The following is a 22,204-nucleotide window of genomic DNA, read 5'->3' on the forward strand; positions in this document are numbered from 1 at the left end:
GGGGACTTAAGGAATCCCTCAGCCACGGTCCCAGGGGCCCTCAGGAGCGCAGCAGGAGGAATCAGCAGGCTCAGGGCACAGTGTCCAAGGCAGGGTCATTGCTGTGGGCAGCGCTTTCTTGTGGCTCCTCAAAGGCCCTCTGGAGGGAGAGCCGGAGGGATTTCAGGGAGCAGGGCCTCCAGCACCTCCCTGCCAAGAAGTAGATGAAGGGTTTGATGCTGCTGAGGATGCAGTTGAGCAGGAAAAGAACTTGAGAAGACACAACAGTGTAGCCAAGCTGCAGCAGGAAATTGCAGAGGCTGAGAAGGACAATGAAGAGCACAATGAGGGAGATAACCGTGTCTTGCCTCTTGCTTTTCTGCTGATTGGAGCCCCTCTTGGTCTTAATGAAGTTGATTGTGTGAAAAATGAGTATGGGTGCAGCAAAGAGGAGCAGGATGAGGGTGTGCATGGAGATGAGAGCTGCCCTGCAGTGCCCCTGCTGGTGTGATTGGCACAGGTATGGCATTACACAAATGACAATGAAGAGAGCAAGAAACATGCAGTAGTGGACAGTGTCCATCAAGCACAAGAGGCACTCAGGAAGGCTGCAGCAGCAGCAGAGCATCCAGGGCTTGTACATGTTCCGATTATGGCTGATTAACATCAGCCAGAACAGCGCCCAGTAGCAGAAGGACCATGGCAGCTAGAGAAGGAAACTCAAGTACAGCAGGGGCAGGATAAGAGAGCAGGACAGGTCCTCCACAAGGAAGAGGAGGGCAGAGGGGACTGTGAAGAGCAGGAAGAGGAAGTCAAGAAGAGCCAGGAAAAAGATGCCAATGTTACGCCATTTCAGGCCAAGGAGGCAGAGGAAAGCCACAATCCCAACCAGCCCACAGAGGCTGATGAGCAGTGTCACACTGTGTATGGCCACGTTGGTGACATCTATGTCACAGTGATCGTCCCCTTCAGTGGCTGAGGCGGGAGATGGGGACACGGTGGTCACCTCCATGGATGGACGCTGGGCAGGCAGTGGGATGTGGCCCCTGGCTGTGGTCAGAGTGGATGGGCAGTCAGTGCTTGGAGAATGCCGGGATGGAGCATGCGGCTCCTCTGCAGCTCCCTGCAGTGGGAAGAATTCAGAGGGGAGAAGTGAGATGTGAGGGGAGGAGGGCAGTGGAAATGGTGGGGTGGGAGAGGGAGGTGGGAGGGTTGGGATGTTCAGCAGGGGATGCGGAAGGGAAGGGCAGGGCAGAGGAGTGGGGAGCTGGGGAGGGCCCTGCGGTCACCAGAGAGGGTGGCAGGAGCAGAGCAGCTGCTGGAGGAGAGGGAGGTGGGGTAGGGAGGAGGGCAAACCTTGCACTGACCTGTTCCCAGTGGGGCAGCAGCAGGCAAAGGGGTCTGTGCAGATCAGCGGCGCTTCCTGGTACTCCGTGCTCCTTTGGGATCAATCTCCTAAAGCGGCTCCTCCCAGGTCAGGCACATGAAGGAGAAAGTGCCCAGATCACCAGGAGCTCCCCACTCCCGTCCCGCTGGCTCCTCCCGTGCCCGGTCCCGCTGTTGTTTCCAAAGTCTCGGTGCAGTCACGGGGCAGTCGGAGTTCCACAGCCTCGGGGATATTGAGCTTGAATCTTTCTTTTTTCCCCCTACAAATCATCAAGTGGTCTTTTTCTTTGTTGTGAGAAATGACGCCTCACTCCTTATATTTTTAAAAATGTTTATTAAACTACGACCATGAAAAAACAAGATCCACAAGCACGGTCAGACGCAGCCCGCCCACAACAGGAACAATCCCTTAGATCCCCTTGCTGAGCCAACCCCACACTCATCCATATCCCGCTCTTCCCACACTGCTCCTCCTTCCTCCGCCTTCCCGGGGCTTGTGTCCTCCCTCTGCCTTCCACTCCCCGCTGTGGTCCCAGACCAGCATTGCAGCTTTCAGCAGGAACACAATACTCACATTAGGAACACTCCAAATCTTCACAGAGCTTCTTTTAACATTACAACACACATCATATCCGTTCAACGTTTGCAAGTGCAAATTTCCATAACACACGTTTATAATAGTTTTGAATGGCTCCTGATTTGCCCCTAAATAGAAACACTCCTTCCCAGGAGAGGGTCCCATTCTTCAACTGCCTTCCCTCTCCTGTCAGGTCTCTGCCATTCCCTGTTTCCCTTCCCTGAGGGGTCATTGTCCCTCCAGCAGCAGAGGGCTGCTGGTGCTGCTGCCGGCACTGCAATGCTGGCAGTGCCGGCAGCGCTGGTGAAGCTCCTGGCTGCTTGTCAGAAACAACTCCCATTCTGGGAAGAGCTCCAGAATCGTTGCCAAAACCTGCCCGGGGCTCATGGCAGCACCCCTGGACCATGGACTCCCATTTCCATCATTCCTGTGCAGGCTCCCCCAGCCCAAGGCAAGGACAGCAATCAGGTGCTTGCAGCAGCTTGTCAGCACTCAGAGCCCACCCTAATTCCTGAGGACAAAGATGAGTTCAAGATGGATTTTGGCTGAAGCTGCTGTGCAGAGTCGCTGTGCAGCTCCTCCCGAGGGTGGCCAGGTTGAGGATAGAGGTGCTCCAGGGCTTCCTTGGACTTGGATGCTGGGAACCACAGCATGGCCCCATTCTGCAGAACAGCAGCAGAACCCCCTCATTCCTGTGAAATTCAATGGTCCAAGCATCTGGGGATAGGAGTTTCCATGTTCCATATTCCTTTTGGTCTCAGGCACAAGGGTTCAGTGGAGTTTACCATCGACCCTGCCCTTTACTCAGAACCATTGAATTCTGGAATTCAAGAATGTGACAAATCTCCCCTGAAAGAAGAAGGGAATGTTGCTGTCGCTGCCCAGCTCTGCAGCACTTCCTGGTGTCTCTCCCCATCAGCTGGGAATGCAGGGCCGGCTCTGCCAGACAGAAGGGGAAGGATGCTCCCTGTGATCCCAGCCCCTCTCCTGCCATCCAGAGGCACCAGCCCTGCAGGGATTTGGGAAATGAGCAGCACCCCGTGCTGGGTGTGTCCCCAGGCCTTAAGGTGTCACATTCTTTGCAGGCAAGAGACCCCTGAAAACACCAGGAAACTGCTGTGTGTAGCCAGAGGAGATGGAGTTCATTCCCTGGGGCTGAGGCAAGGAGGATCTTTCCCTGGGGAATAGAACTGGGGAACAGAACTGAGCCCAGCTGCTCTGCCTGGAGCCATGTGCATCCAGGAGGGAGGAGGAAAGCCATGCTCCAATGAGCTCCCTGCAGAGCATCCCTCCAAAATCACCCACGGCACTGCCCCTGCTGCCTTCTCCTGCAGGAATCCAGCACCACAGGGAGGGGCATCCTGTGAGTATTTCTTGATCAGGCGGCTCAAGGAAAGCCTGAGCCACTCTGCCAGGGTCCTTCAGCAGAGCAGGGGAAGGGATCACCAGGCTCAGACCCCTGTGTCCGTGGAGTCCACATTTCTGCGGGCAGCTTTTTTTTTCTGCTCATCAAAGACTCTGTGGAGGGAGAGCTGGAGGGATTTCAGGGAGCAGGGCCTTTGGAAACCTCCTGCCAAGAAGTAGATGAAGGGTTTGATACTGCTGTGGATGCAGTTGAGCAGGAAAAGGACCAGGGAAGAAACAACTGTGTAGCCAAAAATCGTCAGTAAACTGCAGAGGATGAGAAGGAGAAGAACAATGTTCACAATGAGGAAGAGAACGATTTTTCGCTTCAGGGGTTGCTTCTTCTTGGAGCCCCGCTTGCCCCTAATGCGGTCAATTATCTTAGAAATTACTACGGTTGCAGGAAAGAGGAGCACGATGACAATGAACACGTAGTTGGCTGCCATCCTGCAGTGCTCCTGCTGGTGTGATGGGCACAGGTTTGTCACTGCAGGAATGACAGTAAAGAGAGCAAAGAAGGCCCAGTACTGGACACTGAACACCAACCAGCACAGGCGCTTGGGAAGCTTGTGGTGGCAGCAAAGCATGCAGGGCTTGTGGATATTCAGATTCATGAAGCTGAACATGAGCTGAACCAGCGCCCAGTAGCAGGAGACCACTGACAGCTGGAAAAGGAAACTCAAGTATGGCAAGGGCATGATAGCAAAGCAGGACATGTCCTCCACCAGGAAGAGGATGGTGGAGGGGACTGTGAAGAGCAGAAAGAGGAAGTCAAGAAGAGCCAGGTCAAAAATGCCAGTTAGGGAGTTCTAGGCTGAGGAGGGAGAGCACAGCCCCATTCCCAGCCAGCCCACAGAGGCTGATGAGCAGGGTCACACTGTGTATGGCCACACTGGTGACATCTATGTCACAGAGATCGTCCCCTTCAGTGGCTGAGGCGGGAGATGGGGACACGGTGGTCACCTCCATGGATGGACGCTGGGCAGGCAGTGGGATGTGTCCCCTGGCTGTGGTCAGAGTGGATGGGCAGTCAGTGCTTGGAGAATGCCGGGATGGAGCATGCGGCTCCTCTGCAGCTCCCTGCAGTGGGAAGGATTCAGAGGGGAGAAGTGAGATGTGAGGGGAGGAGGGCAGTGGAAATGGTGGGGTGGGAGAGGGAGGTGGCAGGGTTGGGATGTTCAGCAGGGGATGCGGAAGGGAAGGGCAGGGCAGAGGAGGGGGGAGCTGGGGAGGGCCCTGCGGTCACCAGAGAGGGTGGCAGGAGCAGAGCAGCTGCTGGAGGAGAGGGAGGTGGGGTAGGGAGGAGGGCAAACCTTGCACTGACCTGTTCCCAGTGGGGCAGCAGCAGGCCAAGGGGTCTGTGCAGATCAGCGGCGCTTCCTGGTACCCCGTGCTCCTTTGGGATCAATCTCCTAAATTGGCTCCTCTCAGGTCAGTCACAGGAAGGAGAAAGTGCCCAGACCACCAGGAGCTCCCCACTCCCGTCCCGCTGGCTCCTCCCGTGCCCGGTCCCGCTGTTGTTTCCAAAGTCTCGGTGCAGTCACGGGGCAGTCGGAGTTCCACAGCCTCGGGGATATTGAGCTTGAATCTTTCTTTCTTCCCCCTACAAATCATCAAGTGGTCTTTTTCTTTGTTGTGAGAAATGACGCCTCACTCCTTATATTTTTAAAAATGTTTATTAAACTACGACCATGAAAAAACAAGATCCACAAGCACGGTCAGACGCAGCCCGCCCACAACGGGAACAATCCCTTAGATCCCCTTGCTGAGCCAACCCCACACTCATCCATATCCCACTCTTCCCACACTGCTCCTCCTTCCTCCCGCCTTCCCGGAGCTTGTGCCCTCCCTCTGCCTTCCACTCCCCGCTGTGGTCCCAGACCAGCATTGCAGCTTTCAGCAGGAACACAATACTCACATTAGGAACACTCCAAATCTTCACAGAGCTTCTTTTAACATTACAACACACATCATATCCGTTCAACGTTTGCGAGAGCAAATTTCCATAACACACGTTTATAATAGTTTTGAATGGCTCCTGATTTACCCCTAAATAGAAACGCTCCTTCCCAGGAGAGTGTCCCATTCTTCAATTGCCTTCCCTCTCCTGTCAGGTCTCTGCCATTCCCTGTTTCCCTTCCCTGAGGGGTCATTGTCCCTCCAGCAGCAGAGGGCTGCTGGTGCTGCTGCTGGCCCTGCAATGCTGGCAGTGCTGGCAGCGCTGGTGTAGCTCCTGGCTGCTTGTCAGAAACAACTCCCATTCTGGGAAGAGCTCCAGAATCGTTGCCAAAACCTGCCCGGGGCTCATGGCAGCACCCCTGGACCATGGACTCCCATTTCCATCATTCCAGTGCAGGCTCCCCCAGCCCAAGGCAAGGACAGCAATCAGGTGCTTGCAGCAGTTTGTAAGCACTTAGAGCCCACCCTAATTCCTGAGGACAAAGATGAGTTCAAGATGGATTTTGGCTGAAGCTGCTGTGCAGAGTCGCTGTGCAGCTCCTCCCGAGGGTGGCCAGGTGAGGATGGAGGTGCTCCAGGGCTTCCTTGGACTTGGATGCTGGGAACCACAGGATGGCCCCATTCTGCAGAACAGCAGCAGAACCCCCTCATTCCTGTGAAATTCAGTGGTCCAAGCATCTGGGCATGGGAATTTCCATGTTCCATATTCCTTTTGGTCTCAGGCACAAGGGTTCAGTGGAGTTCACTATCGACCCTGCCCTTTACTCAGAATGACTGAATTCTGGAATTCAAGAATATGACAAATGCCCCCTGAAAGAAGAAGGGAATGTTGCTGTCCCTGCCCAGCTCTGCAGCCCTTCCTGGTGTCTCTCCCCATCAGCTGGGAATGCAGGGCCGGCTCTGCCAGACAGAAGGGGAAGGATGCTCCCTGTGATCCCAGTCCCTCTCCTGCCATCCAGAGGCACCAGCCCTGCAGGGATTTGGGAAATGACCAGCACCCCGTGCTGGGTGTGTCCCCAGGCCTTAAGGTGTCACATTCTTTGCAGGCAAGAGATCCCTGAAAACACCAGGAAACTGCTGTGTGTAGCCAGAGGAGATGGAGTTCATTCCCTGGGGGCTGAGGCAAGGAGGATCTTTCCCTGGGGAATAGAGCTGGGGAACAGAACTGAGCCCAGCTGCTCTGCCTGGAGCCATGTGCATCCAGGAGGGAGGAGAAAAGCCATGCTCCAATGAGCTCCCTGCAGAGCATCCCTCAGAAATCACCCAAGGCACTGCCCCTGCTGCCTTCTCCTGCAGGAATCCAGCACCACAGGGAGGGGCATCCTGTGGGTATTTCTTGATCAGGTGGCTCAAGGAAACCCTGAGCCACTCTGCCAGGGTCCTTCAGGAGAGCAGGGGAAGGGATCACCAGGCTCAGATCATTGTGTCCTTGGAGTCCTCATTGCTGTGGGCAGGTTCTCCTTCCTGCTCATCCAAGACCCTCTGGAGGGAGAGCTGGAGGGATTTCAGGGAGCAGGGCCTCCGGAAACCTCCTGCTAAGAAGTAGATGAAGGGTTTGATGCTGCTGTGGATGCAGTTGAGCAGGAAAACCACCTCGGAAGATACAATGGTGTAGCCAAGCTGCTGCAGGAAATTGAAGAGGCTGAGAAAGACAATGAAGAGCCCAATGAGGTACATAAGGATGTCACGCCTCTGGAGTTGCTTCTTCTTGGAGCCCCACTTGGCCTTAATGAAGTAGATTGTGGTGGAAATGACCGTGGGTGCAGCCAAGAGGAGTAGGATGAGGGTGTACACAGAGATGAGGGCTGCCATGCAGTGCTCCTGCTGGTTTGATGGGCACAGGTTTGTCACTGCAGGAATGACAGTGAAGAGAGCAATGAAGACCCAGTACTGGACACTGAACAGCAACCACACCAGGCGCTCGGGAAATTCACAGCGGCAGCAGAGCTTGAAAATATTCACCACATTGCTGATGTCTGTCAGCTGGAACAGCGCCCAGTAGTAGGAGACCACTGAGAGCTGGAAAAGGAAACTCAAGTACAGCAGGGGCATGATAGGAGAGCAGGACACATCCTCCACCAGGAAAAGGAGGACAGAGGGGACTGTGAAGAGCAGGAGGAGGAAGTCAGCAAAGGCCAGGGCAAAGATGCAAATATTACGGTCTTTCAGGCTGAGGAGGTAGAGCACAGCCCCATTCCCAGCCAGCCCACAGAGGCTGATGAGCAGGGTCACACTGTGTATGGCCACGTTGGTGACATCTATGTCACAGAGATCGTCCCCTTCAGTGGCTGAGGCGGGAGATGGGGACACGGCGGTCACCTCCATGGATGGACGCTGGGCAGGCAGTGGGATGTGGCCCCTGGCTGTGGTGAGAGTGGATGGGGAGTCAGTGCTTGGAGAATGCCGGGATGGAGCATGCGGCTCCTCTGCAGCTCCCTGCAGTGGGAAGGATTCAGAGGGGAGAAGTGAGATGTGAGGGGAGGAGGGCAGTGGAAATGGTGGGGTGGGAGAGGAAGGTGGGAGGGTTGGGATGTTCAGCAGGGGATGCGGAAGGGAAGGGCAGGGCAGAGGAGGGGGGAGCTGGGGAGGGCCCTGCGGTCACCAGAGAGGGTGGCAGGAGCAGAGCAGCTGCTGGAGGAGAGGGAGGTGGGGTAGGGAGGAGGGCAAACCTTGCACTGACCTGTTCCCAGTGGGGCAGCAGCAGGCCAAGGGGTCTGTGCAGATCAGCGGCGCTTCCTGGTACCCCGTGCTCCTTTGGGATCAATCTCCTACAGCGGCTCCTCCCAGCTCAGGCACATGTAGGACAAAGTGCAGAGTTCACCAGGAGCTCCCCACTCTCGTCCTGCTGGCTCCTCCCATGGCCTGTCCTGGTGTTGTTTGTTGGTGTGATCACGGTGCAGTAGAAAATTGCATCATTGCCTGGATCAGTGTCTCAATACATTTGGTTTGATTGGTTTTTTTCGTTGGTGCTTTTTTTGTTTTGCTACAGAGGAATGAGTCGTGTCAAAACTCTGCTTGAGAATAGAATGGATCCTCTTTTCCTCCTCATTAGAAACACTTCTTTCTGCCATTTCTCATTTTGGTTTCATGAGGGGTCATGGTCCCTCGAGCAGCAGAGGGCTGCTGGTGCTGCTGGTGGCACTGGAATTCTGGCAGTGCTGGTGAAGCCTCTTGGTGCTTGTCAGAAACACCTCCCTTTCTGGGAAGAGCTCTGGGATCACTGCCAAAACCTGCCCTGGGCCCAAGGAAGCACAACTGAGCCAACAATTCCCATTTTTTCATTCTGATGCAGGCTCCCCAGCCCAAGGGAAGGACAGCAATCAGGTGCTCTGTGCTGATTTGGCACAGCCTGGTTTTTGGTAGCGGTGCAGGGCCACAGGAAGAGGCTTCTGTGAGAAGCTGCTGGAAGCTTCCACCACGTCTGCCAGAGCCAATCTGTGCTGGCTCTGAAGATGGACACGCTGCTGGCACCACTGGAGAGGTTGGTAACGCCTCGGTGAGGACACATTTAAGCAGAAAATCAAAGCAGCCTGCACTGCCTCCACGGGGTCGTCTGGCCCGTGGGGAAAACACGGCGAGCGATTTCCCAGCCTGGAACCCCTGCGAGATCAACCCCTGGGCACTGCGGAATTCTGGAAGAATCTTTGAGCTGGGACAATTTGTTGGCAGTGGCACCCATGGGCAGCAGTTTTTCCTGGAGTCAGAGATGAGAGGGAGGGTGAGGACATGTGAGGGGACACAACGTGGTGGCACCAAGGTCAGTGGAAACAAGGGGGAAGAAGTGCTCCAAACGTCCCAGCTGGGATTCCTCTGCAGGCTGCAGTGAGGACTGTGATGAAACAAACTGTCCTGCAGCAGTCCATGAAGTGCAGAGGGGATGCACAAATCCACTCGCAGCCTGTGGGAGAAGTGCTCAAGCTGAAGTGGGTGCGTGGCAGAGAAAGCAGTGATCCAGTGGGAGACCTGAGTGCAGAGAGAAGACTCCTGCTCCTGGAGAGAGAAAGAGAGCCCTGCTTCCAAACGAGAGCAGCCTGTCCTTGGAGGCTGCACCCCGTGGAAGAGTGACCCACGCTGTACCAGTTTTGAGAAGAAGGTTTGCCCTGGGGAGGGACTCAGGTTGCAGCAGTTCTGGCAGGAGTGCTGCTCCTGAGATTAGAGCCCCCCTGGAGAAGCTCATGGAGAACGGAATCCCGTGGGAGAGACCCCATGACAGAGCAGGAAAAAACTCCTCTCCCTGAGCAAACAGAAGAAGATCTGGAGTGACAAAGTGACCAAAACCCCCATGCCCTGTCTCACTGCACTGTCAGTGGGAAGGAGGGAGGGGGAGAAAAGGTGTTTTAAAGTTTCATTTTACTTCTCATTATCATCCTCTGACTCTGTTAATAATAAATCTACTTATTAGGGGTAAATTTTAACCAAGGTTTACACTTAGCGTGTTTTCTCTCCCAGTCCTCATCTCTAGTCATGAGCCCTTTTTTAATTCTTGTTTCCCTCTCCTCTGCCCAGCGGAGAGCAAGAGAAGGTGAGCACAGGGCTTTTTTGGGTGCCTGGTTTTTGGTCAGTGTCCAACCAGGACATGCTTGCATAATCAGCATTAGAGCCCACATTCCTTCCTGCCAATACCCCTGATGATGCAATGAAAGCAATTGGAGACCAGATTTTGGGGTTCTGTGGTTCCATTTGCAGCCCTTCACCAGAGCTCATCCTCCTCAGTCTTGGGAATACTTGTGGTTGTTTTTGCCTGATCTCACCCCTTTGCAAGCAGGGACAGATTACCAACCTGTCCACTAGACCAGGTTCCTTCAAACCCCATCCAACCTGGCCTGGAACACTTCCAGGCATGGGGCAGCCACAGCTTCTCTGGGAACCTGTGCCAGGTCCTCCCCACCCTCACAGGGAAGGGTTTCTTCCCAACATCCCACCTGAATCCACCCACTCTCAGTGGGAAGCCATTCCCCTTGTCCAAAGTCCCTCTCCCCCTCTCCTGGAGCCCCGTCAGCACACGGATCATGAAGTGTTTGCCCTTGAAAGGATTGCCTGGGGAGGGGATGTGAGATTCCATAGCTGGGGACACAAACGTGGTGTCAGCAGGGCAGAGAGGTGACAGTTCTGCTCCCAGGGCCACCACACGGGCCACTTTCCAGCAGGAACATACCAGATCCCTGAGCCATGTCAGCCTGGGTAGGAATCATCTCACCTCAGCTGTCTAGGAATTGCTTGGAATTCACTGCAGGCTGCTGTGGGACTCCCAAGGGAGTGCAGAAGATGACTCAGATGGAACCTTTGACTTTCTAAGGATTAAAGCCAAGAGAGCAGCACTGATTCACCTCTTCACAGAAGAAATGGCATTGCTGGAATCCTAAATCATCCCTCTGCTGTGTGCCTGTGCTCCAGCTCCTGCACAGAATTTATTATTCCATGGATTCTATTAGGAACTGGGAGGTGAAGGTGAAGTACCACTGCAATTGTGGTATACAAGTGGCAAAATTAGATTTGAACCAGAAATCAAAGTGTGGGAAATATGGTTATTTAATTCATGTTTTATAAATAATTATAGATTGGGAACTGTGATATATATTGTATGAAGGTATGTGTGTGTCTGCTCAACTCGCACATTTCACGAATTTCTGTAAAGCACCTCCCTGATCTTCCGGGTTCCAAAAATAGAAGGTGAGAACACGAGGCGCTGAGGACTTGCCCCTGCCTACGTGCAGGAAAACTCATCGGGATTTGCAACGGTCAAACGCTACGTGCCAGCAAAGACGTGCCAGCAAGGACTCACACCGGTCATCACACACCTACTCAAAGCAAGGACTAACTCTGGACATTAGCATTTGAATATGCCTGGGGACCCTTTCGGGATTTAATGTAAATAAAGTTAATGTCCGATGATTAAAGAAACAATGGGAGGAAGATTGCCGAAGGGAAAGTTAAGGGTATTTAAGTTGGGCCTTTAGGTGGGCAGATTTGTGAACCCAGCTAGAGTACACTGGCTGCCAGGTCCGGTGTCTCTGGGGTCACCCTTGACTCTGCTTTTCCCGGGAGAACTTCTGTCAAGTAAGTTTCGCTGTTCGTGGGGTTCGTATTGTTTTGTTTTTATTGTTTGAAATTGTTATAATTTGATTCTAAATTTTGTAATTTGGATGTTAATAAACCAAACTATTGAATTTGGCAATAAATTTGTCCTGGCGTTTATAACAATTTTGGCGCCCAACGTGGGGCCAGTTTTGAATATTCTACGGATCCCTGCTTCTGACCGGGGGGCGCCCCGCCGTAAAAAGCGGCCTGGCAGAACGGGTAAGTCCGGAAGAACGAACTGGCTTTACGAACCCAGAACCCACGACAGCGAAGGGATTAGGCATTAGGACAAGCTAGCTTGGGGGGGCTCGGGAACTCAGCAGGGGTTTTCCCCTGGAACCGCGGTATTGTTTCACTCGTAAAAATCTAAGTGCACGAAGAATCCACGCAGGAAAAGGACCGTAAGTATAGCGTGGTTGAGTGGGGGTGACCAAGTGCTTGAGAACGTGTATGTGCGTGTGAGTGTGTGTGTGAATGAGACGTGATTTATCACGAAGCGAGAGCGGACCTTAAGGTCGCGTTTCCGCTGCTCCCGCAAGGGACACGGCCGACCGACGGGGAAGCGATTGGAACGTGTGATATTTCGCTTCGTGTGTGAGTGTTACCCGACGGGGTGGGGGAGGTCACCAGGGGGTCCTGAAGGAAAGAGGACGTCCCTTTTTGAGTTCGGGGACGAGTAAGCCTTCTTGACCGCGACCAGGGGGGTCGCTTAATTTTTTCGGTGGCGGTTACAGAGCCCCGCCGTTAACCGAACATCCACGGAACGGTCATCCGTTGGATCATTAAGTTAACGGCATCGAGTTCGGAAACTCGGGATTTAATTTTTGGTATCCCATAACTTCTGTGCCACGGGGAGTATGGGATCAGATCTCAGCAGAGATCGGGAGGATTCCTTAAGGGAAACCTCAGCGAGGGCTGCTCTTGAAATTCCTCGGAAAAGTCCATTAGGAAAGTTGTTGCAAGGTTGGCAAGAATGCCCAATTAGGAGAGGAGCATCTAAAGATCGGATGATTTATTTGTGTATGAATGTTTGGGGAGGAAAGGAGATAGGACCTAATATTATATGGCCTGTGTTTGGTACTTTTGACGAATGGGCGTGGGAAGCTCTGTGGGAACATGTAGCAAAGAAGAAAAGGAGAGAATTTGAGGAATTGGCATACGTTCTGTTATGGTATGAGGTACGAGTAAAGCTGTGTTCTGAGGAAAGGGAAACACGGAATGAACTGGACTACGGGATAAACTTCTCTCACGGCTCGGTGGCCCCCGTCCTGCCAGCCCCTACCCCTACCACTTCCTCCTCCCCGGCCTTCTCAGGGGCAGAGTTAGCACTGCCATCCGAGACCCATGCGGAGCCCCGAGCTCAGCGGCCACTCCAGAAACCTCCCTCCCATTCAAGGAGATTCCCGAGAGGGAATCCTGCCCCCGTTTCTGGTCCTGACCCCGCACCTCGGCCACCGACGCTAAAATATGGAGAGAAAGAGAAGAAGGGTAAGGAAAACGAAGGGTGGAAGAATAAACCAGACAGGTATACACCAGTTAGAGCCCTGGCTAAAACCAGGATCCCCGAAGGAGATCTTGAAGAGCCCGGGAGGGATTCGGGGTGGGACAGTTGGTGTGAGAGCAAGAATGGCCCGGGAGGAAAAATGGGGGAAAAGAAGCATTCTCGTAAGAAATTTGACATTAGAGCAAAACAGAAATTACCAAAGGTGAATTGGAATGCATTAGAGAATAACTAGTGGTGTTGGGAAGCGTGCAAATTAGAAATGCGAGAGTTCATGTGAGTCTGCAAAAGGAGAAAAAGATTGAAAAGGGATTAAAAGGAATCTTGCCTACTCTTTTCCTTGGTGGTGGTAGATCTTTTACTTCAGGCTGAATACATTTTGGAGACTCCCTAGAGTTGTGTATTTTGCTTTAAGAGTTTTTTTCTCCTGGACGAGATCGGCTGAGTTGTTTTTTTCTTTTTTTCACTAACGTGGGAATGGAACGAAACCCGCCCCTTCCCGCAAGCGGCAGGGCGAGTCAGTCCATGGTTGCCGGGAGACGAAGGAAAGCGGCAGTTTTAAAGTGATTAGACGAGGCTGCCCGGGGCAGAAAACCGCCCTGTAAGGCGAAATAGGAAGCAAAAATGGATAAAAGTATTGAGAGAAGAGACCAAGAATGAGAGCTATACTTATGCGTAGGAAATACCTAGGTGTTTGTTCTTGAAAAGCTGAAAATATATCTTCCTTTTAGTTGTCTGTCTGCTGCATGTGAGGATTTTGTGCAAATCAAAAGGTTGATAGTATGGTGGATGTAGCTCGTCTATTGCTACATTTTGAATTCGGATTGTTAGCTTGAGCAGGAATATGGCATTTGTGTTGGCAGACAGTGTACTGCAAGGGTTTTGTGTGTTTCAGTTTTTCTTTCAAAAGGTTGAAGCATGTGGCAGGTGAAGCCAAAATTAAAGTGGCTGTTGAGAGGCAGGAAACTAAATCTTTCTGTCGAGATAGTGTTGGAATGGTAATTGGAGTCAGGATTCTGGTATTAAGTTGGGAAAGTGGTATAATTCTCTGTGTTGGTAGTTACAGGATTTTTCTTTATTCTTTGCAGTTCCTATTCTGTATGTATTTTATCTAGTTGGGAACCGGGATTCTTAATTTTAATTATTGACTCCTTAGAAGGAGATGGTTTGTGTTGTCCCTTTGATATTATGTCTTCTTACTTGCTCCTCAATTTGGAGGATGTGAACCTTGAGGTTGCCCTGGTGCCTGTGTTTTCAGGGGTGGAGAGTAAGTGATGTATGAGAGGCAGCATTTTGTCACCGGTGTTAAGTTTGGTCGGTGTTTGCTTGTGTATTTAAGTTTAATAATACGCAAGAATGGATAGCAAATACAGGAGCTTTACTTTGGGAATTAGGCACAAGTTATCTCGAGTTTGTTTGTTAAGAAAGGCTAAGTTTGTGAAGTTTTTTTTGGACTGAAGTAAAAAGCAGTAGTGTTAATGTTCTGATAATTGTACTAGATAAAGCTGTCTGATTACCGGGGCCTGATGTTTACAGTGACTCCTGGCTTTGGAAAACTTTTCTGGGTTTTAAGTTCCGAATTTAAGTAATGTATGGTTTATTACAGAGTAAGTTCTGCTCTTTGTAATAGTTTCTTCTATTTGGTGTGCTTTGTTTTTTTTCTGTCTTGTTAAAATACTCCCCCAGGATTATGGGTGAGGTCTTAAGTTTTTCTCTTAATTTGTACAAATTTTGCTTACTGCTCACTGATTGTTTGAATTGGCTCTCTGATGAAGTGAAGAAGTCACTTCAGCTACTGCTGCAGGATTGTATCTTGCCACGCTGAAATAGGGGTCTGCAGCTGATCCTGTCTGTGAGAAATGGTTTGTAGACGGATCTGCACGAGTAGTTGACGGGAACTGCCCCGGTATATTGACCGGGAGTTCCAGCTTTTCGTGGATGTTAGCAATCACACGGCGTATGGAGTTCTTACACAGGAGTGGGCGGGAGCCAGGAAACCGGTGGGGTATGTTTTAAATGGCTTACTGAATCTCGGCTATTGAAATATGAGGCAATTCTGGTAAATTCCCCAGAGTTAGAACTCCGTACTGCTGCTGCTCGAAACCCCGCCCAGTTTCGGTCCTGGGGAGGATCTGAGGAGTGTAGTCACAATTGCTACGAGGCAGTGGAATTACAAACCAAAATAAGAAGTGTCGCCATCAAGCTAACAGCAGAGCTGAAAGGTCCGATAGTGCTTCTGGAATTGTGTTAATTTTGCTGATCATTAGGGGTGGCTGAAGCAAGGGTGAGAAGCAGTTGTGAAGGCAGATGCTTCTTGGAGGCTGAGTGAGAATGGCCATGGCAGGATGCACATCGAAAATAGGGACAAGGTGGTCCCATTGTCTCACTCAAGTTGCGTCCTTCTTTTGGCTGTGTGTATCTGAGAATGTGCTGAGTAGGGGTCTGGAATATAAATTTGTAGTTCAGTTAATTAGCAGTAGTACACTGAGACTGTAGAAACTGAGTGAGGATGTGTGTAACTTTAACAGCTGATTGTCCTGGAAACTGCTGTTGTCACCGAGCATTGTAGGATACTGGGTTTTATGAATGTTTGTCTGTATGCCAAATCACTCTGAATGTGCTGAGTTGATTCCTGAAATAAGCCCAAATTGTTTGTGCTCATCTATGATTTTTTTAAACTGAATTTTTCTTTAAAAGGCTAAAACCTGTGTTAATACTATGGGATTTGGAGTAGTCTTAGTGTTTATTGTTTGCTCGCTATATATCCAGTGGACATTGTCAGAAGTATTGGTAGGATGTAAAAAGAATTGTTTGTATGTTTCAGTATAAACTTCGTTTAATAAGAAGTAAAATTCTCTTTCTGTTAATTTTAATTTTTCCTGTAACAGTACAAAAAAGGGGAAAATTCTGGATTGTATGGTACATTGGGTAAACAGTGAGGTGAGAATCATAGTGATCCAGGGACAAAATTGTTTTTATGGTAAAGGTGTGAATGTACTATTAGATAACTTGTTCTAATATTCAGATTTTCTGGACATGACAGGGATTCTCTCTGTACAATATTCCTGTAAGTATTGGGCTGGTTTGGAATTTTGTATTAGGTAAATTCAATCTGAGAAAGTTGCAGGATTTCGATGTATATTCATGATATACAACCAGGAGATAAAATACTGATAAGAGCTTGGAAAGCGGTGTCATTAACCCCTCATTGGGAGGGACCCTTTCTTGTCCTTTAATTGCAGATACAGCAGCTGAAAGAGATTGGGCACACGCCTCCAGAGCTAAGAAATTAACAGCCAGCCCCGAGGGAAAACCCCGAGTGGAATGTCATCTCTTCCCCCAGAGATCTGATGTCCCGGCTGTATCAAGGACGCAACCACCCTGAGGAACATTAAGCAGCATCCTAAAGGAGCCTCAAAAGAAACTTTGTAACCACTCGAAAAGGAGAACCAAAAGAGGGAAGGGTAACCTGAAAGAAGGTATTTCTCCTTGGTCATACAATCTTAGAACTCACGGTCTGCTGGGAGTAGAGTGGGTTAATCTGGCAAATACCTGAAATTCGGCCGGCAGGGGGGGATAGAGTGCAAAAAGCATAGAAGTGAAGCGATTGATCCAGTGAAGCTCCTATTGTGACGAAAAGGGCAACTCAAGCCGTCCAGGGAAAACAACCCAGCAGAAAATGAAGGAAGGATCAGGAAGGGGGTCCAAGCAACCTGTTCCTGCTGTGAGAAGCACCCAGAAACCAGCCGTTGGTCGCAACCCAATGGGCTTTGGTCTATACAGAGGAACTCGTTTGTGGACTTCCCTACTGATCATAAGCTTAACTGTAATACCTACAAAGGGTTATTACAATGAAACTGGGCTCAGCCTGGGAATTCCTAGAAAGGACGGTCTTAAAGTTGACATAATGTCCAAAATGGAGCACCCTCAAAAGGGAAATCTGGATACGGGAAAAAAATTGATTAAACTAAATTCCAGCCCACAGACCTTGTCTGAAGATTTGTGGCCAGAAATACCCTCTTCTTTCAAGAGTACCCCCTCAGAGGGATCCTTGGAGGGAGCGGTCCACGAATTTCTAATCAGTATACAAGTTGAATTAAAAAGACTGCAGAGATTAATGGGGCTGGTGGGAGGCAACCCGCAGAAAAGTAAGACCAATTTAATTTGGACCGAAATAGAAAATTGGACAAATGTGCAGTCAAAAAGGGTGGACTGTCTTATAAAAGGGGAAGAAGAAAAAAGGTTAAGCAAGCTAAAGAATCCGGACACCTGTTTTCAAATGTGGAGGTGGATAATAAAAGGGGGAGGAGGGATAATAGGATTATGTGCTATGGGAATGGTATGGATCCTGGTAAATTCCAGATTTACCATGGGAATGGGGCCTTTTAGAAGTAAGAATACAAAGAAAAATCAACGAAAAAGGGCGGCTCAGGTTTTAAAAAGGTTTGAAATACATGTGAATAAACAAAAATAGAGGAAAACAATTAGGTTAAATACAAAACATGAATTAAAATTATTGACAAAAGAAAAGAAATGGGGGAGTTGTGGGAAATATGGTTATTTAATTCATGTTTTATAAATAATTATAGATTGGGAACTGTGATATATATTGTATGAAGGTATGTGTGTGTCTGCTCAACTCGCACATTTCACGAATTTCTGTAAAGCACCTCCCTGATCTTCCGGGTTCCAAAAATAGAAGGTGAGAACACGAGGCGCTGAGGACTTGCCCCTGCCTACGTGCAGGAAAACTCATCGGGATTTGCAACGGTCAAACGCTACGTGCCAGCAAAGACGTGCCAGCAAGGACTCACACCGGTCATCACACACCTACTCAAAGCAAGGACTAACTCTGGACATTAGCATTTGAATATGCCTGGGGACCCTTTCGGGATTTAATGTAAATAAAGTTAATGTCCGATGATTAAAGAAACAATGGGAGGAAGATTGCCGAAGGGAAAGTTAAGGGTATTTAAGTTGGGCCTTTAGGTGGGCAGATTTGTGAACCCAGCTAGAGTACACTGGCTGCCAGGTCCGGTGTCTCTGGGGTCACCCTTGACTCTGCTTTTCCCGGGAGAACTTCTGTCAAGTAAGTTTCGCTGTTCGTGGGGTTCGTATTGTTTTGTTTTTATTGTTTGAAATTGTTATAATTTGATTCTAAATTTTGTAATTTGGATGTTAATAAACCAAACTATTGAATTTGGCAATAAATTTGTCCTGGCGTTTATAACAATTTTAGCAGCACATTTGTAGTGCAGCGTCCCAAGGATCCACCCCAGGAAAGAGAGGGAGCAAGTTCAGGCAGTTCAAATGAGAAGATTTTGGGATTGGGGTCACTTTAAAAATGGAATCAGAAGCTGACATGGGGACAAACTCCCTTTCCCATCGATCTCCTTGCTGAGGCTCTCTCCTGTTGCTCCTTTCCTGGGGAAAGCCAAGAGCAGATCAGCAGCAGAGCCCTGATCCCAGCAGAGGCTGTGCAATGGTTCCCTGTTGGTGAGAGCCCTGCAGAAGAGGAGCCAGCAGGAGAACAGGGGCTGTGGCAGGAGCTGGGACAGAGCTGCTGCGGACGCTGCTGGGGCTCAGCCCAGGGGCTTTGCTGCCCTTTCCCAAGTGACCACTGCAGGGAACCTCCTGAAGAGGTGAGAAGTGAGAAATGAGCCATTTTTTGACACTGTTCACCAGGGACTGGCTCTGTAGCAAAGCCTGGATGTTGTTTATTCAACAAATGTTGGGTTTGGAGTTATCACATTGGAAACAAACAAGAGACATAAATGCAAACTCAATTCAGGAGTGGTTACAAAACAACACAGATCAGAACAAGATGGAGTTTGGCTGAAGCTGCTGTGCAGAATCTCTTTGCAGCTCCTCCCGAGGGTGGCCAGGTGAGGATGGAGGTGCTCCAGGGCTTCCTTGGACTTGGATGCTGGGAACCACAGGATGGCCCCATTCTGCAGAACAGCAGCAGAACCCCCTCATTCCTGTGAAATTCAGTGGTCCAAGCATCTGGGCATGGGAATTTCCATGTTCCATATTCTTGCTGGTCACAGGCACAAGGATTCCAAAGAGTTCAACATCGACCCTGCCCTGTACTCAGAACGACTGAATTCTGGAATTCAAGAATGTGACAAATGCCCCCTGAAAGAAGAAGGGAATGTTGCTGTCCCTGCCCAGCTCTGCAGCCCTTCCTGGTGTCTCTCCCCATCAGCTGGGAATGCAGGGCCGGCTCTGCCAGACAGAAGGGGAAGGATGCTCCCTGTGATCCCAGCACCTCTCCTGCCATCGAGAGGCACCAGCCCTGCAGGGATTTGGGAAATGAGCAGCACCCCGTGCTGGGTGTGTCCCCAGGCCTTAAGGTGTCACATTCTTTGCAGGCAAGAGACCCCTGAAAACACCAGGAAACTGCTGTGTGTAGCCAGAGGAGATGGAGTTCATTCCCTGGGGCTGAGGCAAGGAGGATCTTTCCCTGGGGAATAGAGCTGGGGAACAGAACTGAGCCCAGCTGCTCTGCCTGGAGCCATGTGCATCCAGGAGGGAGGAGGAAAGCCATGCTCCAATGAGCTCCCTGCAGAGCATCCCTCAGAAATCACCCAAGGCACTGCCCCTGCTGCCTTCTCCTGCAGGAATACAGCACCACAGGGAGGGGCATCCTGTGGGTATTTCTTGATCAGGTGGCTCAAGGAAAGCCTGAGCCACTCTGCCAGGGTCCTTCAGCAGAGCAGGGGAAGGGATCACCAGGCTCAGACCCCTGTGTCCGTGGAGCCATCATTGCTGTGGGCAGTTTCTCCTTCCTCCTCATCAAAGACCCTCTGGAGGGAGAGCCGGAGGGATTTCAGGGAGCAGGGCCTCCAGCATCTCCCTACCAAGAAGTAGATGAAGGGTTTGATACTGCTGTGGATGCAGTTGAGCAGGAAAACAACCTGGGAAGACACAAGGGTGTAGCCAAGCTGCTGCAGGAAATTGTAGAGGATGAGAAGGACAATGAGGAGCACAATGAGGAAGATAACAATGTTGTGCCTCTTGGCTTGCTGCCGATGGGAGCCCCTCTTGGCCTTAATGAAGTTCATTGTGACGGAAATGACCAAGGGTGCAGCAAAGATGAGCAGGATGAGGGCGTACATGGAGTTGACAGCTCCCCTGCAGTGCTCCTGCCGGTGTGATGGGCACAGGTTTGTCACTGCAAGAATGACAGTGAAGAGAGCAAGAAAGGCCCAGTATTGGACACTGTACACCAACCACCACAGGCGCTTGGGACGGTCGCAGCGGTAGCAGAGCATGCAGAGCTTGTACAGATTCAAATTATTTGTGATGAACATCAGCCGCAACAGCGCCCAGTTGTAGGAAACTCCTGTCAGCTGGAAAAGGAAGCTCAAGTATGGCAGGGGCATGATAGGAGCGCAGGACATGTCCTCCACCAGGAAGAGGAGGGTGGTGGCGACTGTGAAGAGCAGGAAGAGGAAGTCAGCAAAAGCCAGGTCAAAAATGCCAGAGTTACGCACGTTCAGGCTGAGGAGGCAGAGCACAGTCCCATTCCCAGCCAGCCCACAGAGGCTGATGAGCAGGGTCACACTGTGTATGGCCACACTGGTGACATCTATGTCACAGAGATCGTCCCCTTCAGTGGGTGCGGCGGGAGATGGGGACACGGCGGTCACCTCCATGGATGGATGCTGGGCAGGCAGTGGGATGTGGCCCCTGGCTGTGGTGAGAGTGGATGGGGAGTCAGTGCTTGGAGAATGCCGGGATGGAGCATGCGGCTCCTCTGCAGCTCCCTGCAGTGGGAAGGATTCAGAGGGGAGAAGTGAGATGTGAGGGGAGGAGGGCAGTGGAAATGGTGGGGTGGGAGAGGGAGGTGGCAGGGTTGGGATGTTCAGCAGGGGATGCGGAAGGGAAGGGCAGGGCAGAGGAGGGGGGAGCTGGGGAGGGCCCTGCGGTCACCAGAGAGGGTGGCAGGAGCAGAGCAGCTGCTGGAGGAGAGGGAGGTGGGGTAGGGAGGAGGGCAAACCTTGCACTGACCTGTTCCCAGTGGGGCAGCAGCAGGCCAAGGGGTCTGTGCAGATCAGCGGCGCTTCCTGGTACCCCGTGCTCCTTTGGGATCAGTCTCCTAAATTGGCTCCTCTCAGGTCAGTCACAGGAAGGAGAAAGTGCCCAGACCACCAGGAGCTCCCCACTCCCGTCCCGCTGGCTCCTCTCTTGCCCTGTCCTGGTGCTCCTCCCCAAGGCTTGGTGGAGTCACTGGGGTGTTGGAAATTGCATCATGGCAACGTCAGAGCTCCAATTCTACAGAGTCATTTGTCATGATTTTTTTTGATTTTTGTAAACTAAGGAAATGACTTTGGCCAGATGCCCCACATATGGAATTTTGCAACTGGCTGCTCATTTCTTCCTGATTAGAAACATGCCTTCCCTGCAGAATGTCCCATTCTCCAACGGCCTTCAGTCTCTCGACAGGCCTCTACCATTCCTCGTTTCCCTTCCCTGTTGGGGTCATCGTCACTCCAGCAGCAGAGGAATGCTGCCGGCACTGGAATGCTGGCAGCGCTGGCGGTACGGATGAAGGAGCTGGATGCTTCTCAGAAGCATTTCGCATTCTGTGAAGAGCTCCGAGATCAATTGCCAAAACCCCAGCTGGGCCCAAGGACGCTCAGCTGAGCTTCCTCTCTGTATCCCAATCCCATCCTCATCCCGGCTCCCCTTTCCTGCTGCCTGTGCCTACGCCATCCTCATCCGTGCTCCCCCTCCGCGCTCTCCATCCTCACCCCATCCTCTCCCGTCCCGGCAGCGGCTCCGCGGCTCCGAGCGCGCTCCGCCGGGCTCCGCTGCCCTCCAGTGGGGACAGTCGGCTTTGCCGGGATCCAGACCCCCTCCTGACCCTTCCTGACCTCCTCGGACCCCCCTGACCCGCCCCGGGCCCGACATCCCCGCTCCTGCCCCGCCCCACCCTGGCAGTGTCCCTGCTCCTCCTGGCCAGAGTGTTCCAGGAGAAAGAAGGAAATCCCCGCTCCCGTGTGCTCCCCTCAGAGCATCCCTCCCACGAGCTGCTGCTCCCTTCTCCTGCGGGATTACACCGCGAGAATGCTCCAAGGGATTATGTGAAAAAATCACCACCAAGGGGAATCAGTATAAACCACGTTTGATGCTAAGTGACAGCACAATGGACTTCATTGGCCGGGGTCACTCTGATACTGACCAGATAGGCACAGCGAGGAAAAAACCCCACGCAAACAAACCAAAACCAAAACCAAAACCAAAACAATAAACCCCCCACAAACTGAAAACCCACAAAATAACCACCAAAAACCACAAAACAACAACAAACC

At 51.3% G+C, this 22,204-nt stretch overlaps 3 protein-coding genes across 3 annotated transcripts; all 3 read right to left on the reverse strand.

Annotated features, from left to right (window-relative positions):
- Positions 1-1,363: 1,363 nt before the first annotated feature.
- On the reverse strand, positions 1,364-4,346 carry LOC134550533 (mas-related G-protein coupled receptor member H-like). Its single transcript, XM_063397272.1, is given in 3 exon segments — positions 1,364-1,625; positions 1,940-4,144; positions 4,146-4,346. Coding segments are annotated over 2 exon segments (921 nt in total). The 5' UTR covers positions 4,316-4,346; the 3' UTR covers positions 1,364-1,625; positions 1,940-3,393.
- Positions 4,347-6,497: 2,151 nt separating this feature from the next.
- On the reverse strand, positions 6,498-7,645 carry LOC134550535 (mas-related G-protein coupled receptor member X1-like). The gene has a single exon (XM_063397273.1). The coding sequence runs from the start codon at positions 7,628-7,630 to the stop codon at positions 6,719-6,721; it is 912 nt and encodes a 303-aa protein (XP_063253343.1). The 5' UTR covers positions 7,631-7,645; the 3' UTR covers positions 6,498-6,718.
- Positions 7,646-18,572: 10,927 nt separating this feature from the next.
- On the reverse strand, positions 18,573-20,573 carry LOC134550536 (mas-related G-protein coupled receptor member H-like). Its single transcript, XM_063397274.1, has one exon. The coding sequence runs from the start codon at positions 20,543-20,545 to the stop codon at positions 19,625-19,627; it is 921 nt and encodes a 306-aa protein (XP_063253344.1). The 5' UTR covers positions 20,546-20,573; the 3' UTR covers positions 18,573-19,624.
- Positions 20,574-22,204: the final 1,631 nt, after the last annotated feature.

Source organism: Prinia subflava, chromosome 5 (genome assembly GCF_021018805.1).
Source record: "Prinia subflava isolate CZ2003 ecotype Zambia chromosome 5, Cam_Psub_1.2, whole genome shotgun sequence".
Classification (NCBI taxonomy): Eukaryota; Metazoa; Chordata; class Aves; order Passeriformes; family Cisticolidae; genus Prinia; species Prinia subflava.

Coding starts and splice junctions, on each gene's coding strand:
- LOC134550535 (XM_063397273.1), bottom strand. CDS start 7,630: ATGGAGGTGACCGCCGTGTCCCCATCTCCCGCCTCAGCCACTGAAGGG.
- LOC134550536 (XM_063397274.1), bottom strand. CDS start 20,545: ATGGAGGTGACCGCCGTGTCCCCATCTCCCGCCGCACCCACTGAAGGG.